Genomic DNA, 16,242 nt, shown 5'->3' with positions numbered 1-16,242 from the left:
TGGTGGTAGTCGGTGGCTCTGCTTTGAAGCAACCGTGCAACTCTTCCAATGGGTGAATCACGACCCTAGGAGGGTTTACTCAGAAGCAAGCCCCATTGCCAGCAACCAAGCTTACTCCCAGGTAAAGGATCACGCTTCAGTTCTTCGCATGAAAATCAGTGGGGATTAACAGCACTTAACAGGGTTACCTACACTGCTTCCCCAAAACTAGGTCTTAGGTTTAATGCTAATAATTGAGCTCAGCAGCCCAGGCCAGCCTAGATGGTGGGCGGGGGGGGGGGTGCGGGGAACTCTGTTTGCGCGTGCCCACAAAGAGGGCTCTGAGTGCCGCCTCTGGCACCCGTGCCATAGGTTCGCCACCACTGCACTAGACCCAACTGATCTTTACACAGATAAGCGTTGCTTTGGGGAACTAAACTTCCCAATATGATTTGAGAGCGTGGCACTGGCCCTTCCGGTGCCATCCCCCCCCCCCCAATTTGAAACATCCCCTGTTGAGGGGGACTCTTTCTAACCCCTGGGCTACTTGTGAGCCTTCCCAAGCATCTGATTCACTACACTTGGAAGAAGAACGCTGGCCTCGAACTGACGTTTTGACCTGACCCACAAAGACCTTGAACGAGAGAGCCATCTGGAGACCGTCTCCAGACAATTAGCTCCCATGGAGGAAGCATCAGCAGCTATTAAGGAGACCTTAATGCTCTTTTGTCGTAGACTAGCTGCAGACCCCATTTACCACTGGACAGCAAGCCCAGGGAACAGCGCGCAGAAGGATGACTCTGTTTTTCCCCCTCGACAGACGGGCCTTGTACATTGTGACCTACTTGCTCTTCCCACTGAATGTGCTGGTGGGAGTCATGGCCGGCATCTGGAGGATGGTGGTTTCTGCCCTTTACAATATCGTTCACTTCTGCCAGCTGGATGTTAGCCTCCTCGGCCACGAGGCGGAGGCCTTTGATTCAGGTGAGAGAAAGATGAGGTGCCTCCCCGACACCTTGACGCTTCGTTCTCCTTCTACCTTGCTCCTTCTAACTCCAGAGTGCTGTCAAGTTACAGCTATGGTGACTCTATAGGTTTTTCAAGGCAAGAGATGTTCAGAGATGTTTGCCTGCCTCTGCGTAGCAACCCTGGTGGTCTCTCGCACAAACACTCACCAGCACCGACTCTGCTTAGCTTTCAGGATCTAATAGATCAGGCTAGCTGGGGCCATCCAAGTCTGGGCAGACCAACAGAGGTGGTTTATCATCGCCTGCCTCTGCGTAGCAACCCTGGTAGTCTCTCGCACAAACACTCACCAGCACCGACCCTGCTTAGCTTTCAGGATCTGATAAGATCAGGCTAGCTGGGGCCATCCAAGTCTGGGCAGACCAACAGAGGTGGTTTATCATCGCCTGCCTCTGCGTAGCAACCCTGGTGGTCTCTCGCACAAACACTCACCAGCACCGACCCTGCTTAGCTTTCAGGATCTGATAAGATCAGGCTAGCTGGGGCCATCCAAGTCAGGGCAGACCAACAGAGGTGGTTTGCCATCGCCTGCCTCTGCATAGCAACCCTGGTGGTCTCACCCAAGCACTCACCAGCACTGACCCTGCTTAGCTTTCAGGATCTGATAAAATCAGGCTAGCTGGGGCCATCCAAGTCAGGGCAGACCAACAGAGGTGCTTTGCCATCGCCTGCCTCTGCGTAGCAACCCTGGTGGTCTCTCACCCAAGCCCTAACCAGCACCGACCCTGCTTAGCTTTCAGGATCTGATGAGGTCAGGCTAGCTGGGGCCATCCAAGTCAGGGCAGACCAACAGAGGTGGTTTGCCATCGCCTGCCTCTGCGTAGCAACCCTGGTGGTCTCTCGCCCAAACACTCACCAGCACCGACCCTGCTTAGCTTTCAGGATCTGATAAGATCAGGATAGCTGGGGCCATCCACGTAAGGACAGACCAACAGAGGTGGTTTGCCATCGCCTGCCTCTGCGTAGCAACCCTGGTGGTCTCTCACCCAAGCACTCACCAGCACTGACCCTGCTTAGCTTTCAGGATCTGATGAGGTCAGGCTAGCCGGGGCCATCCAAGTCAGGGCAGACCGACAGAGGTGGTTTGCCATCACGTGCCTCTGCGTAGCAACCCTGGTGGTCTCTCACCCAAGCACTAACCAGCACCGACCCTGCTTAGCTTTCAGGATCTGTTAAGACCAGGCTAGCTGGGGCCATCCAAGTCAGGGCAGACCAACAGAGGTGGTTTGCCATAGCCTGCCTCTGCATAGCAACCCTGGACTTCCTTGGGGATCTTCCATCCAAGTACTAAGCAGCACCGCCCCTGCTTAGCTTCTAATGTCTGATGAGATTGAGCTAACCTGGGACATCCAAGTCAGGGCATCTTCTAACTACATCTATTAATTCAAGAAAGTGGGACGGTTTGTAGCTTTGCTTCGGAAAATATCCCTGTTTAAAATGTATTAACTGCAGGACTTTGGCAAATGAAACAGGAATCTCTAAAGGGCTGGATATCTAAACATGTATTTCTGTACTGGAGCAGAGTAATTATTGGGTTTGGCTGCAAAATATTTAATAGCTGGCTTATCTACTTCTGGAGGTCATGATTTTGCCTGCACGTGTCTTTTTCTTGGCACGGGTGGGATGCCAGTGAGAAAGAGGTCAAAACTCAAAAAATAGTCTTTAAAATACATGCCAGATCATATTATTATACCGTTAGTTAAATTGCAACAGCTGAGGCTGTTCTGCTCTGACCAGATGCACACAATAAAAAAAAAAGATGCACAATTGTTAGTGATACAAAAGGTTTTGAAATTCCCATGCTCTTGATCTCTTTCCTGCATGTCTCCCTTGAACATGGAGCTAGGACTGAAGACCCCCACACACACTTCCAAAAATTTTCGGTTTAACTCCAGTTGCTTGTGGCATTTGAATTCATGCATTTGTCCACAAAAGGACTTTGTAAAAGAGGGTTGAATTGTGGTTTAAAATCCCAGGTATTGGGAAAGAAACAAGCTCTTAATAACTGAAGCCATTCACACCCAGATTCCCCGATAATTTGAACCAACATTGAAGACTTCTTAAGCCGTCAGTCGTGACTTCCATACACAGCCCCAAGAAACTGAGGCTTGCTAGTGTCATGAACAAACCATGGTTTGTTTGTGACATCCTGATGCCTTTGTAAGCTAATCTTAACATTTCAAATATGGGAGGGGAAGTATTTACAGATGAGAATGAATTGAGGAAGAGTGTGCACAGTAGGAGACAAGAAAATGCATGAAAAAGGAGAAGGAGAAGAAGAAGAAGAGGAGAAGGAGGAGGAGGAGGAGGAGGAGGAGTTTGGATTTATATCCCCCCTTTCTCTCCTGTAGGAGACTCAAAGGGGCTTACAATCCCCTTGCCCTTCCCCCCTCACAACAAACACTCTGTGAGGTGGGTCCGAGGCTGAGAGAGCTCAGAAGAACTGTGACTAGCCCAAGGTCACCCAGCTGGCGTGTGTGGGAGTGCACAGGCTAATCTGAATTCCCCAGCTCAGCCTGCACAGCTCAGGTGGCAGAGTGGGAAATCAAACCCGGTTCTCCAGATTAGAAAGCACCTGCTCTTAACCACTACGCCACTGCTCCTCAAGGAGACTCAAGGTGGCTTACAAACTCCTTTCCTTTCCTCTCCCCACGACAGACACATTGTGAGGTGGGTGGGGCTGAGAGAGCTCAGAAGAACTGAGACTAGCCCAAGGTCACCCAGCTGGCATGTGTTGGAGTGCACAAGCTAATCTGAATTCCCCAGATAAGCCTCCACAGCTCAAGCGGCAGAGCAGGGAATCAAACTCGGTTCCTCCAGATTAGAATGCACCTGCTCTTAACCATGACGTCGCTGCTGTTCCTGAGTTGAAGCGTACATGCTCTGTCACATTCTTTCTGTCACACATCCCCCCCGCCCCCTCTGACTTTCCTTACAGGCTACCGCACTTATTGTTACTACTTGAAATTTGAGGTCAGTCAGTCACACCCGGCAATGAAAGCTTTCTGCCTGCTACTCCTCCAATCACAAAGCCCGTCGGGGGTGAAAGAACACCAGTTCAGCAATATAGAAGAAGGTGAGTGCTCCATCCTCTTCTCGGCATAATTCTGGACGAATGTGAGAAAGCTCCCAAAGCTACTGTTTGTGGGAAGTGAGAGAGGATTGTGCCAGTGTGTTCTTAGAAACAGCAATCGTGATCTCTTTGGCTCATTCCGCACATGCAGAATAATGCACTTTCAAACTGCTTTCAGTGCTCTTTGAAGCTGTGCGGAATAGCAAAATCTACTTGCAAACAGTTGTGAAAGTGGTTTGAAAATGCATTATTTTGCGTGTGCGGAAGGGGCCGTGATCTCTCTTATTCCATCACTGGTGGCCAGCCACATAGAAGATTTCCCCTCCTCTTTCAGTTCTTTCTTTAGATCCTTGGCAAGGTAATGTAGAAGAAGAAGAAGAGTTTGGATTTATACCCCACCTTTCTCTCCTGTAAGGAGACTCCAGGTGGCTGACAAGCTCCTTTCCCTTCCCCTCCCCACATCAGACACCTTATGAGGTAGGTGGGGCTGAGAGAGTTCAGAGAGAACTGTGACTAGCCCAAGGTCACCCAGCAGGCTTCGTGTGCGGGAGCAGGGAAACAAACTCAGTTCACCAGAGCCTTAGCAGTTTTATATTTAGTCACATCTACTGAACCACAGACCCCTCCCTCTGGCACCTCCTGTGACTCGAACAAAGAAGAAGAGGAGGAGGAGGTTGGATTTATACCCCACCTTTCTCTCCTGCATTTTTGTAAATTACCAGAAGACACATCCAGGAAACAACATATTTAAAAGTTTGCTAAATGTTGCATTGAATAAAAGGTTGTGGAAAATACTCCCATTCACAAGGTTAGGTCACTTAGTTCTAGAAGAAGAGGAAGAAGAATTTGGATTTACACCCCACCTTTCTCTCCTGTAAGGAGACTCAAGGTGGCTTGCAAGCTCCTTTCCCTTTCCTCTCCCCACAACAGACACCTTGTGAGGCAGGTGGGGCTGAGAGAGTTCAGAGAGAACTGTGACTGACTGGCCCAAGGTCACCCAGCAGGAATGTAGGAGTGCAGAAACACATGTGGTTCCCCAGATAAGCCTCTGCCACTCAGGGGGAGGAGTGGGGAATCAAACCCGGTTCTCCAGATTAGAGTGCACCTGCTCTTAATCACGACACCCACGTTGGCACTTAACAAGCAGCCACATACAGATCAGTTCACAACCAGCTGTGGCACGCGTAACTCGCACAGAGGGAACCAACCCAGCTGCTGAGTCTAGCTGCTAAGGTAATCCACCCAACAGAGAGCAAGAGAGCAGGAATCCAGATTTCATTCTCTCCAGATTAGAATCCACCTGCTCTTAACCACTACGCCACGTGGGCTCAGATTTAAGTCAGAGGGTGACAAGATCGGAGCCTCTGCTGTTGTTGTGTTTTATTGCAAGCCCAGGAAGCGATGTCATAGTGCCTCCAAAGCCAAGCATAGTGCCTCCAAAGCCAAGCTGGGAGCAAGCCAAGGCCCTTCAGTTGTATCGGTTTGTCACAAAGCTCGGTTGTGTTCCTTCTCTGCAGGGGTGATGCTGATGAAGCAGCCGGCCTGCAAGGCCTCCCATCGCAAGCAGAGCCGTGCCCGGTGGGGGCTGGCCTATACCCTCCTCAACAACCCTTCGCTCCTGCCCTACCGGAAGGCGGTTCTGTTGAACGCCGCGGCCAATGGGATGCAAGCCAGCCCAGGGAAGCCTTGATAGCACAGAAGCCCTAGCTGTTGGGGCGACGACGATGGACTCCGCCACAAGGAATGGCCCTGTGCCCTCAGTGCCATCTGCTCTTCCCCCTGACATACCCTACACCTTGTAGACCTCTCTGGTCTCACCACCAGCCTGGTTGCCTTGGGGTTAGAGCCTGTATCTGCCAGGGCAAAAGACAGCTTGATTAATACAGGACCAGCCTGAAACTCAAAGCTGTGTTGAATCCAAAAACACTGTATTTTCCCCATCTACCCTTTCCATGTTTCTCCAAAGTGTGCCTTTTTTCTTCATTGCAAAATATGTGCTGCTAGGAATCCCGAAGTTTCTAGTCCTTGGGCATTTGCGGTGTCTTGGTGTGTGTGTGTGTGTGTGAGTGTGAGTGTGAGTGTGAGTGTGTGTGTGTGTGTGTGTGCGTGTGTGTCTCAAACGGGAAAAATCCTAGTTACCTTTCTATCACATAAACCAGCGTGGGAGAATTAAGTATAACAGGAAAATCGGATCCCGAAGTATAAAGACGGATCAAGAACTGTGGCAAAGGAGCTAGCATTAAATGCCAGGAGAGTCCATACGCTGGGTGTGTGTTTAGGTTCCTCCAGCCAAACTTTGCGTGGGGAGATTTTTTGCCTTGGGTTTTCTTTTCTTTTTTAAAAAAGTCCTGGGGTGTCCCCAAGGACAAGATCGAGACAAGCTCCATTTCAAGAGGGCTTAAAAAGTGAATTACGAACATGGCGGAGGGTAAAACATCTCAATGAAAAAGCGAGACCCCTTTTTAAAGAGAAAGATGTTTTCCTCTCCAAATTGTCAAGGACTTTTTGTCTACCAGAAGTGTCAGAGTTTGCCTCTGGGCTATTCTCACTGTCTTTCTGCTTGGGAAAAAATCTGAAATGCATGTTGGCAGTTTCTTTGCTTTGCATAACTTGCCTACCACTCAGATTTTTCTTTGGGAACTGACGACATGACGGTCTCTCCTGATAGACTGGAAATTAACACTCCTTTTCACCCCTCTCCCTTTGGAGCTTCTTGATGCCTTCTAGTAGCGATCTGGCCCAGGTAAGCTTGAAAGCCAGCTTAAGGTAGAATAATTATAGAACACAGAGTGTTGAACTCTGCAGTAAAAATTAATAAATATAACTTCATTGTTACCCCCATGGTCATGTTGTCTATAGAGGGCTACAGGCCTGGCATATTTTCTCTCGCTGGTAATAGCTACAGAAGAAAAAGGCTTGGAAGGAAGGTGAACCAAATGTATTTACATCTATTTCTTCATATTCAGCTTTTCTCTCTGATTGGGGCTCAAAGCAGGTTATAACATCGTCCTCTGCTCTCTACAACAACCCTGGGGAGTAGGCCAGGCTGAGAGTTTGCGACAGGCCTAACATCACCCAGTGAGCCTCCAAGGCAGAGTGGGGATTCGAACCCGGCTATCCAAGGATCCTAAACCATCCCTGTGCCATGCTGGATCTCAGACTCTACATGCTTCAGTTGTAGAGCTGTAGAAGTTCTCCCAGGTCAACTATCTATTCACTGCATCCTGACCTTATTTGTTGGAGTTCAGGATATCATGCACAGTTGTCTGGTCCCCATTTCCCCCCTCCCAACAACCATGTGAGGGAGAGCAGGCAGAGAGAATGATTGGCCCATGGACTGGCCATAAAATTAATGAGAAGCAGGGGGCAGAACACAGGAGAACTTAACGATTAAGAAGAAGAGTTGGATTTATATTCCCCCCCTTTCTCCTGTAGGAGACTCAAAGGGGCTTACAAACTCCTTTCCCTTCCCCGGCTCCCACAACAAACCCCCTGTGAGGTGGGTGGGGCTGAGAGAGCTCCGAAGAACTGTGACTAGCCCAAGGTCACCCAGCTGGCATGCATGGAATGCACAAGCTAATCTAGTTCTCCAGATAAACCTCCACAGCTCAAGTGGCAGAGCGGGGAATCAAACCTGGTTCTCCAGATTAGAAGGAAACAGACGAGGAGGAGGGTGCCTCTCAGTTAATCCAGACACACTGGAAAAATCAATGCCTCAGGTGCCAGTTGGAGCTGCAGTTATTGCAGAGTCCCATATTTATGGATATGATGTGTCACTGACATTTGCTAACCCCCCAGAACTGTGATTCAACCAACACCTGGCGAAAGATGAGCAATACACGTTTCTGTTGCAGAACAAATTAGCCTGGATCCAAACAGCTTGCAATGCCATCAAATCTGGCTGCTGGGGAGGTTTGCCTTATAGCACAGGTGTCAAACTCTCAGCCCTCCAGATGTTATGGACTACAGTTCCCATCATCCCCTGCCAGTATGATGCTCACAGGGGTGATGGGAACTGTAGTCCATAACATCTGGAGGGCCGCGAGTTTGACACCTATGCCTTATAGGATTGCTCAAGGGCGTTCACCCTTGAGCGAACACCCGAACACCTCCCAGGGGTCGTGTGTCAGCAACTTGTATCTCCACGGGTTTATAGAGTTTAAAACCCTAGACAGAACTGGGTCACAGCAAAACAATAATCGTAGCTTCATGTCACCGATGTGTCAGCAGGTCAGAAATCCTTTCATTAGACTTGACGGCCCTTGTGGTCTCTTCCAACTCTATGATTCTATGATTTTTTTTATTACAAAAGTGTGTACTATTGCATAATAAAGAGTCACAAATCCGTGATTCGTAGTACAAAAAAACCCTCTTCTATAACACTGTCCATATGATGGCTTATCCCCCACCCCCCCAAGCCAACTTTTGGAAGCCAAGGACTCTGTAAGGCACAGGTGTCAAACTCTTGGCCCTCCAGATGTTATGGACTACAGTTCCCATCATCCCCTGCCAGCATCATGCTGGCAGGGGATGATGTGAACTGTAGTCCATAACATCTGGAGGGCCGCGAGTTTGACACCTGTGCTATAAGGGTTTTGTTTCTTGTTACTCATCTTTTATCCCAACGCAATATTTATTTATTTCTCATCTCTGTGCTGTATATACCTGTACAACTACTCTTTCACAAAGCCCCTAAAGTATAAAATGGTATAAAAACAAGACGATAAAAATCTGCAGCTAGATAAACAACGTCATGGACGATGATCAAAAGCCTGCTGTTGAACAACTGGAGACAAAGGAAAACAATTGAATTTCAGTCCCCTCTGGAAACAAAATTGCCTTCAGCTCCACCTCTGAAAAATAGTGTAGTAAGAACATGGTGGGCCTCCTTGGGAGAGAGATTTCCATAATCTAAGCCCTACCACTGAGGAAAAACTTCTGTTTCTCTGGGCTGTACCCAAGATGAGGCTGCCCTACCTGTGCCACCAATTTGCCCCCACCTATTTGAAGAGCCGCGTGGCGTAGTGGTTAAGTGCTTGCGCTGCCACTCACTCGGTCAGGAGTTCGAGCCCCCGGTGGGTCAGATATCCTGGCAGCTGGCTCATGGTCAACTCAGCCATCCATCCATTCCTTGGTGGGTAAATGAGTACCTAGCGCACAGCTAGCGGATAAAGAATAGCCGGGGAAAGCAATGGCAAACTACCCCACAAAAATGGCTTGCCTATGAAATCACTGCTCGCAGTGGTACCCCAGGGTCAGATACGACTGAAGGGGAAACTTTTACCTTTATTTGTTTTTTAAAATTTGGTTCTTTTGTTTGCTTTGTAACTGGAACAAGAATGTATTAAAAAAACGGAATTCTGGGTTTCAGTTCACCACCTTTTAGTGCAGACTGCTAATGGCATGCGTGTTTGAGAACATATAGGCGCTGGGTACGATAAACTTGGCAGCTGGCTAGTGTAACTGATGAAAAAAACCTGCTGTGATTTGAAAGGTATGTCTCAGTTTTCCACCTCCGTAGTCCAGGACTATGTTCATACATTTGATGAAAGGATAACAGGTGTGTTAAGTATACAAACCAAGCAAGAGAACCGCAAACATGCTGCCCCACAGCCAGGGCTCCCAAAGGATTCCTCTGTTGGTGGTAGTCTTTGATACTGTGGGCGTAAGGTAGATGACCACGATCTTTTCTTCAGACTTGGGAAGCTCCTCCATATCACAGGACTTGTCTCGGGGCTTGCTGGCTTGGATGTTGTTCTGGAGATCGTGCGCAAAGTTTTCCGAGCTGCTCAAAGCCACGTTGACCGAGACCTCCCGAGACCCGACGTCATTGACAGCCTGGCAGGTGTAGACGCCTTCGTCTGCTTTGCTGAACTTCGAGATGGCCATGGAGCCATTCTTGAAGACCAGAAAATGCTCCGGGCTCTCCTCGGATCTTGCGCCTGCAAGCCAGTTGTCCCCTTCCTCGTCTACGTTTGGCCCGTTGATCGCGACGGTTTGACCGGACGCCTGGATTTTCCACCTGATCTCCGGCTGCGGCTTACCCACCGCCCTGCAATCCAACAGAAGACTGAGTCCGTCGTGCAAGACAGAGTTGTCGAGGCTGGATTGGTACGTCAGCTGCACAGACGGGAGCGAGCAATCCAGATTCAGGTTTCTTCCAAGGGTGAGACCTTTCAAGTTCTTAGGACTGTCACACATGATGGAGTCCTTCTCTGGGGTGGAGACTGAAGAACTCTCGATCCACTGCTTCAGCCACCAGACCTTACAGGAGCAATTGAACGGATTGTTGTTGATCTGCAGCAAGGACAGGAAAGGCGTTGAGTCAAAAGTCCCCTCGAAGAGGACAGTCAGCCTGTTGTCATTGAGCCAGAGAGACCTCAGGTGCTTCAGCGTGGAGAAGGCCTCCAAGGGAACCTTCTCCAACCGGTTGTTGCTCAACTTCAGCAATTCCAGAGCGGTGAGGTTTTGCAGGTCCCACCAGGGGAAGTCCATCATCTGGTTGTGGCTGAGGTCCAGGTTCTTCAGCGGTGCCAGGGAACCAAAGGTCCCCTTCCCGACGTGGCTGATGTCATTGTAGGTCAGCCACAGCCCCTGTAGACTCACAAGGCCCTTGAAGGAGTTTTCCCCGAGGGAGGTGATGTGATTGACAGACAATGTCAGGGTTGTGGTATTGGAGGGTAAGCTGGTAGGGACGGCATGGAGGTCTTGGTAAGAGCAGTCTGCTATATGTCGGCTGTAGTTCTTCCTTGCCACGCAGACACAGACCTCTGGGCAGGCTCGAGCCTCTGCAACCAGAAAGGCAGCCACTAAGCAGAACAACAGGTCCATTGTTTTACCCCCTTTAGATGCAAAAAGAAAAGGAGATGGATTATTATTATTATTATTATTATTATTATTATTATTATTATTATTATTATTATTATTATTATTATTATTATTATTATTATTATTATTATTATTATTATTATTATTATTATTTATTGGGTTTATAGACTGCCCTCCCCCGAAGGGCTCAGGGCAGTGTAATACAGTAAATAGATAGAGCACAATCAAATAATGAATATATTGCTCCAGTCCATTCTGAGACATTCCACTAGGGCAGTGATGGCAAACCTTTTCGAGACCGAGTGCCCAAACTGCAACCCAAAACCCACTTATTTATCGCAAAGTGCCAACACGGCAATTTAACCTGAATGCTGAGGTTTTAGTTTAGGAAAAAACGGTTGGCTCCAAGGCAGGCGTTACTCGAGAGTAAGCTTGGTGGCAGTCGGTGGCTTTGCTTTGAAGCAACCGTGCAATTCTTACAACGGGTGAATTACGACCCTAGGAGGGTTTACTCAGAAGCAAGCCACATTGCCAGCAACCGAGCTTACTCCCAGGTAAAGGATTGCGCTTTAGTTCTTCGCATGAAAATCAGTGGGGTTTAAGAGCGCTTAACAGGGTTACCTACACTGCTTCCCCAAAGCTAGGTCTTAGGTTAATGCTAATAATTGAGCCCAGCGGGCCAGGCCAGCCTAGATGTGGGGGGGGGGGGGACTCTGTTTGTGCGTGCCCACAGAGAGGGCTCTGAGTGCCACCTTTGGCACCTGTGCCATAGGTTCACCACCACTGCACTAGGGGAGAAGGCTTACATGTGCAAAGCGAACATACTGCCTTCTGTCCTGCCTTACCAACCCTTCATCAATCAGCTCATCAGTCAATTACTGTGAAGTCGACCGACCTCTTTCAGTAATACAATGTTGTGTGCCACTAAGTCTCTTCTAACATATGTCAATCCTATGAATGACTGACCTCCAAAACATCCTATCTTTAACAGCCTTGCGTAGGTCTTGCAAACAGATAGCTATGGTTTGTCGAAGGCTTTCACGGCCGGATTCAACTGGTTGTGGTGGGTTTTCCGGGCTGTGTGGCCGTGGTCTGGTGGATCTTGTTCCTAACGTTTTGCCTGCATCTGTGGCTGGCATCTTCAGAGGTGTATCACAGAGGGAAGTCTGTGACACACTGTGTCCAGAGAGAAAGAAACCCTGGGACATGGACAATATATACCCCAAACATTTCTTTCTCTCTGGACACAGTGTGTCACAGACTTCCCTCGGTGATACACCTCTGAAGATGCCAGCCACAGATGCAGGCAAAACGTTAGGAACAAGATCCACCAGACCACGGCCACACAGCCCGGAAAACCCACCAGAACCAGATAGCTATGGCTTCCTTGATTGAGTCCACCCACCTAATGTTGGGCTTTCCTCTTTTCATACTGCCTTCAACTTTTCCCAGCATACAATCATTTTAAGAAATTGTAGTATGGGAACATGTTTGGTTGACAAAAGTCTTCCATATACAGGATCTAGACTCAGGAGCATACCCTAAAGATAAAATAACTGTTATTTCAGTAACATGTGCGATTTTATCAAGTGAAAAGGTAACTCACTTTTCTGATGAATGGCCCAGTGCCATTGACAAGAATAGAACAATTGTTTCATTTCTAACACCTTTAATAACCACAAAATAACGACCAATATAATCTAACTGGAAAAGACAATAACGTTAGGAAAATCTGACAGCGGTAGGAAAAAAATGAAGACCCAACGTGAGATGGATTGGCGTAGTGGCTAAGAGCAGTGGCTAAGAGCAGGTGCACTCTGATCTGGAGGAACCGGGTTTGATTCCCAGCTCTGCCGCTTGAGTTGTGGAGGCTTATCTGGGGAATTCAGATTAGCCTGGGCACTCCCACACACGCCAGCTGGGTGACCTTGGGCTAGTCACAGCTTCTCGGAGCTCTCTCAGCCCCACCTACCTCACAGGGTGTTTGTTGTGAGGGGGGAAGGGCAATGAGATTGTACGCCCCTTTGAGTCTCCTTCAGGAGAGAAAGGGGGGATATAAATCCAAACTCTTCTTCTTCTTCTTAATAAAGGAAGCCGTGGTCTTTGGTTTGCAAGACCTGAGCAAAGTTATTAATAACAGAGCATTTGGAAGGTCATTAATTCATAGGGTCGCCATAAATTGGAATCGACTTGACAGCACCCAACATGGACACTAGACTCTATCGTTGCTGTGCCAAGAGGACAGAATTGATCACTTGAAGGGCATTGAAAGGATATTGAAACATGAGTATGAGAAGAGGGGACTGAGTGAAACCATGGGAGATATTGGGGCTGTCTCCCTGGAAACGGGTTTGATCCCGGCCTTCACTGGTCACCTGAATAAAGTTAAGGTGAACTTAGGAATTCAAAATTCAGGTGCCCAAGGTGGAAAAAAATGCAACTGGCACTCTTGCGGAGAAGTCTGAAACTCTAGATTGTAGCATGCGGTTTGGGGGGACTTAAGTCCACTCCGTACCCACCAAGATGGTATGTCATTCAGCACTAATGATAAACTCTGCTCTGATACTGTTCCCACAGCTGTGTTGAAGTGTCTTACGGCAAGAGAGATGATCACATTTCTAAAATGGAAAGAACATCTCATTGCTAGACAGGCAAGTTGTGATGCCACAGCAACTTCCTGGAGAAATCCTGATCTCAGGTTCCCCAGGGCGGGTGAAATCATCCTAACTGAGCTAACTCTAATACTCGGAGCCGGACTGAAAAGGATTGATCATTGGCAGGCCAGGAATCTGGGTCTGGATCTTGGTTCCATGTCTTCTGGATGGTCAACATGTTTTCCAGCTTGTATTGGGCGACAACTAGATTTTGGATCTTGCTTCCAACGCAGCTCGAAACCTGCTCTCCATCATGGTCGCAGGAGCGTTTTCTACCTATTCGGCTTATTAGGTTTCTACCGACAGAAAAAGGACTGCCTGCCTTGTTGGGCTTCACCATGTGACCACAAGTTTAACAATATAATATTATTGACATAGGAGTGCTCTTTATTGAGTACATTTTGGCCCCACCCTTCCTCGAAGGAGCTCATGAACACATGAAGTGACCTTATACTGAGTCAGATCATTGCTCTGCCAAGAGAAGAAGAAGAGTTTGGATTTATACCCCGCCTGCCTCTCCTGTAAGGAGACTCAAGGTGGCTGACAAGCTCCTTTCCCTTCCTCCCCCACCACCACAAACACCCTGAAAGGTGGGTGGGGCTGAGAGAGCTCCGAGAGAACTGTGACTAGCCCAAGGTCACCCTACAGCATAGGTGTCAAACTCGCGGGCCTCCAGATGTTATGGACTACAGTTCCCATCATCCCCTGCCAGCACCATGCTGGCAGGGGATGGTGGGAACTGTAGTCCATAACATCTGGAGGGCCACGAGTTTGACACCTGTGCCCTACAGGGATGTAGGAAACACATCTGGTTCACCAGGTAAGCCTCCGCCACTCAGAGCAGCTGCCAGTCAGAGTAGACAACAGCCAATCTGGAGAACCAGGTTTGATTTCCCCACTCCTTCACCTGAGTGGGGGGACTCTTATCTGGTGAACCAGATTTGTTTCCGCACTCCTGCATTCCTGCTGGGTGACCTTGGGCTAGTCCCAGTTGACTCAGGACTCTCTCAGCCCCACCTACCTCACAAGGTGTCTGTTGTGGGGAGAGGAAGGGAAAGGAGTTTGTCCTTACAGGAGGGAAAGGTGGGGTATAAATGCAAACTCTTCTTCTTCTTCTACCAGTAGGCAGAGGCCCCGCACATGCAGGATAATGCACTTTCAATCCACTTTCAACGCACTTTGCAGCTAAATTTTACTGCAGAATAGCAAAATCCACTTGCAAACAGTTGTGAAAGTGGATAGAAAGTGCATTATTCTGCATGTGCGGAATTGGCCAGAATTGTACATGGAACCCTCTGAATGCAAGCAAGGCTGGTCCAAAGGTTTTCTGCTCCCCTAGGCAAACCCTGATTTTGACGTCTGTCTCTTGAGGAGTTTCAGATGGTTTGCTTAAGGGAGACGCAGAAGCCAATTTATCCCACTCATTTCTTAGCAAAAGACAGACTGAGCGAGCAGAGGATGGAGGAGGCAACGAAAGGAACTTGCAAACTTTCTTCCTCTGAGCCATGTCTCTCCCGCCCCCTCCCATCTCAGGATCCGATTCCCACTTCTAGCTGCACTTATTTTAGTTTTTTTGGAATGTCAGGCATCTGTTTTGCCATTTCTTTGTTGCCTTTGGAAACAAAACAGAACCATAAAAAACCCCACACACAGTCCTCCTCCTAGCACGAATCCAGCCCCAGCACATGGGTTTGAGGGTTGCCAACCTGTATCACTTCAAACAGCATAGGAGATTTCCCATGGGGGAATGCTCCTCCCCCTACAAAAGGGGATCCTTGCGCTTAGAAATGTAGCTCCGCAGTGAAAATGCCGGATTCTCCTTCAGCAAGCTAGATTCCTAATGCCGCCTGAAATTATACAGAGAAGCATTCTACCATGCAACACTGCTTCTACGGCTCGCAGAAAATGCGTCCTGATTTACTGATTTATCCCCTGTTATCAATCGGTTATGTCCGGGCTTCAGGTTTCGCCATGAACCGTTTTGTAAAGGAGTCAGAAATGTGATGCACGTTTTGGTTTTAAACCCACAAAACGCAACAGAGTCCCAGCTTGTCATCTCTGCCTGATCCACCAGTATGCAAACCTCGTCCGGCTTCCCTACAGATCAAAACTGACCTCAGACATTTCCTTATTTCCTGTTTGCGGATGTCTTTTGTTCCCCGCTAGTCCTTTCCTAGGCATCAGCCATCAAAGTACCCCGAACATACTTTGTGCTGAAGTACAGCAACCTAGAGCAAACTCACTTAAGCGGAGGGAAAGGCTTCTGTCTGGAAGCACATTAAAAAATTAGAAAAAGCAAAGAGGCGTAACATGAAAAGTATTGTTCTCAGTCTTCAATCTTTAAAGGCAGAATGTGGGGGGAAAATCCCCCTTTGTTTTACCTCTTTGTAGACTCTCCTTCCCTTCTTCTTCAGAGTTTCATCCAGAAAAACTGTATAAACACTCTGTCCGGCCCGAGCAGACTCACGCATACCAAAAATGTTATTAATAACAACCTCCAGCCTCCAAGTCTGCATGAGCCAAAAAGGAGGGGGGGGGTACGTTTTCCTCACAGAACTTTCCAAAACCGCACGTCTCTCTCTCTGCTCCTTGCCCTGAAATGCAATGCTTGTTGGCGGCCTAGCAATTAACCACGGTTGCCTTTGTGGGGTCAAGGGTCCCTTCTGAATTTCCTGTCTGTCC

The 16,242-nt window shown here is 48.4% G+C and overlaps 2 protein-coding genes across 6 annotated transcripts in view; one reads left to right on the top strand and one right to left on the bottom strand.

Moving 5' to 3' along the window:
• The window catches only part of STRA6 (signaling receptor and transporter of retinol STRA6), a 48,113-nt gene extending 41,200 nt beyond the window's left edge, over nucleotides 1-6,913 (top strand). For 4 of the 5 annotated variants that reach the window (XM_048481980.1, XM_048481979.1, XM_048481975.1 and 1 more), the window contains 3 exons: nucleotides 800-963; nucleotides 3,944-4,081; nucleotides 5,596-6,913. In XM_048481980.1, coding sequence (XP_048337937.1) covers nucleotides 800-963; nucleotides 3,944-4,081; nucleotides 5,596-5,768 — 475 coding nt within the window. In that variant the 3' untranslated portion in view covers nucleotides 5,769-6,913. The remainder of the gene's footprint in view (nucleotides 1-799; nucleotides 964-3,943; nucleotides 4,082-5,595) is intronic. The other variant, XR_007243257.1, reaches the window with a different exon arrangement.
• A 2,376-nt stretch (nucleotides 6,914-9,289) lies between these two features.
• LOC125424562 (immunoglobulin superfamily containing leucine-rich repeat protein-like) lies at nucleotides 9,290-16,242 on the bottom strand. The gene is made up of 2 exons (XM_048481903.1): nucleotides 15,942-16,242; nucleotides 9,290-10,920 (listed from the first exon to the last, which is right to left on the bottom strand). Exon 2 carries the CDS (start codon nucleotides 10,907-10,909, stop codon nucleotides 9,644-9,646), a length of 1,266 nt encoding a protein of 421 aa, XP_048337860.1. The 5' UTR covers nucleotides 10,910-10,920; nucleotides 15,942-16,242; the 3' UTR covers nucleotides 9,290-9,643.

The sequence above is a fragment of the Sphaerodactylus townsendi genome, linkage group LG17 (genome assembly GCF_021028975.2).
Source record: "Sphaerodactylus townsendi isolate TG3544 linkage group LG17, MPM_Stown_v2.3, whole genome shotgun sequence".
Classification (NCBI taxonomy): domain Eukaryota; kingdom Metazoa; phylum Chordata; class Lepidosauria; order Squamata; family Sphaerodactylidae; genus Sphaerodactylus; species Sphaerodactylus townsendi.
This window is presented reverse-complemented; position numbering and strand designations above follow the sequence as displayed.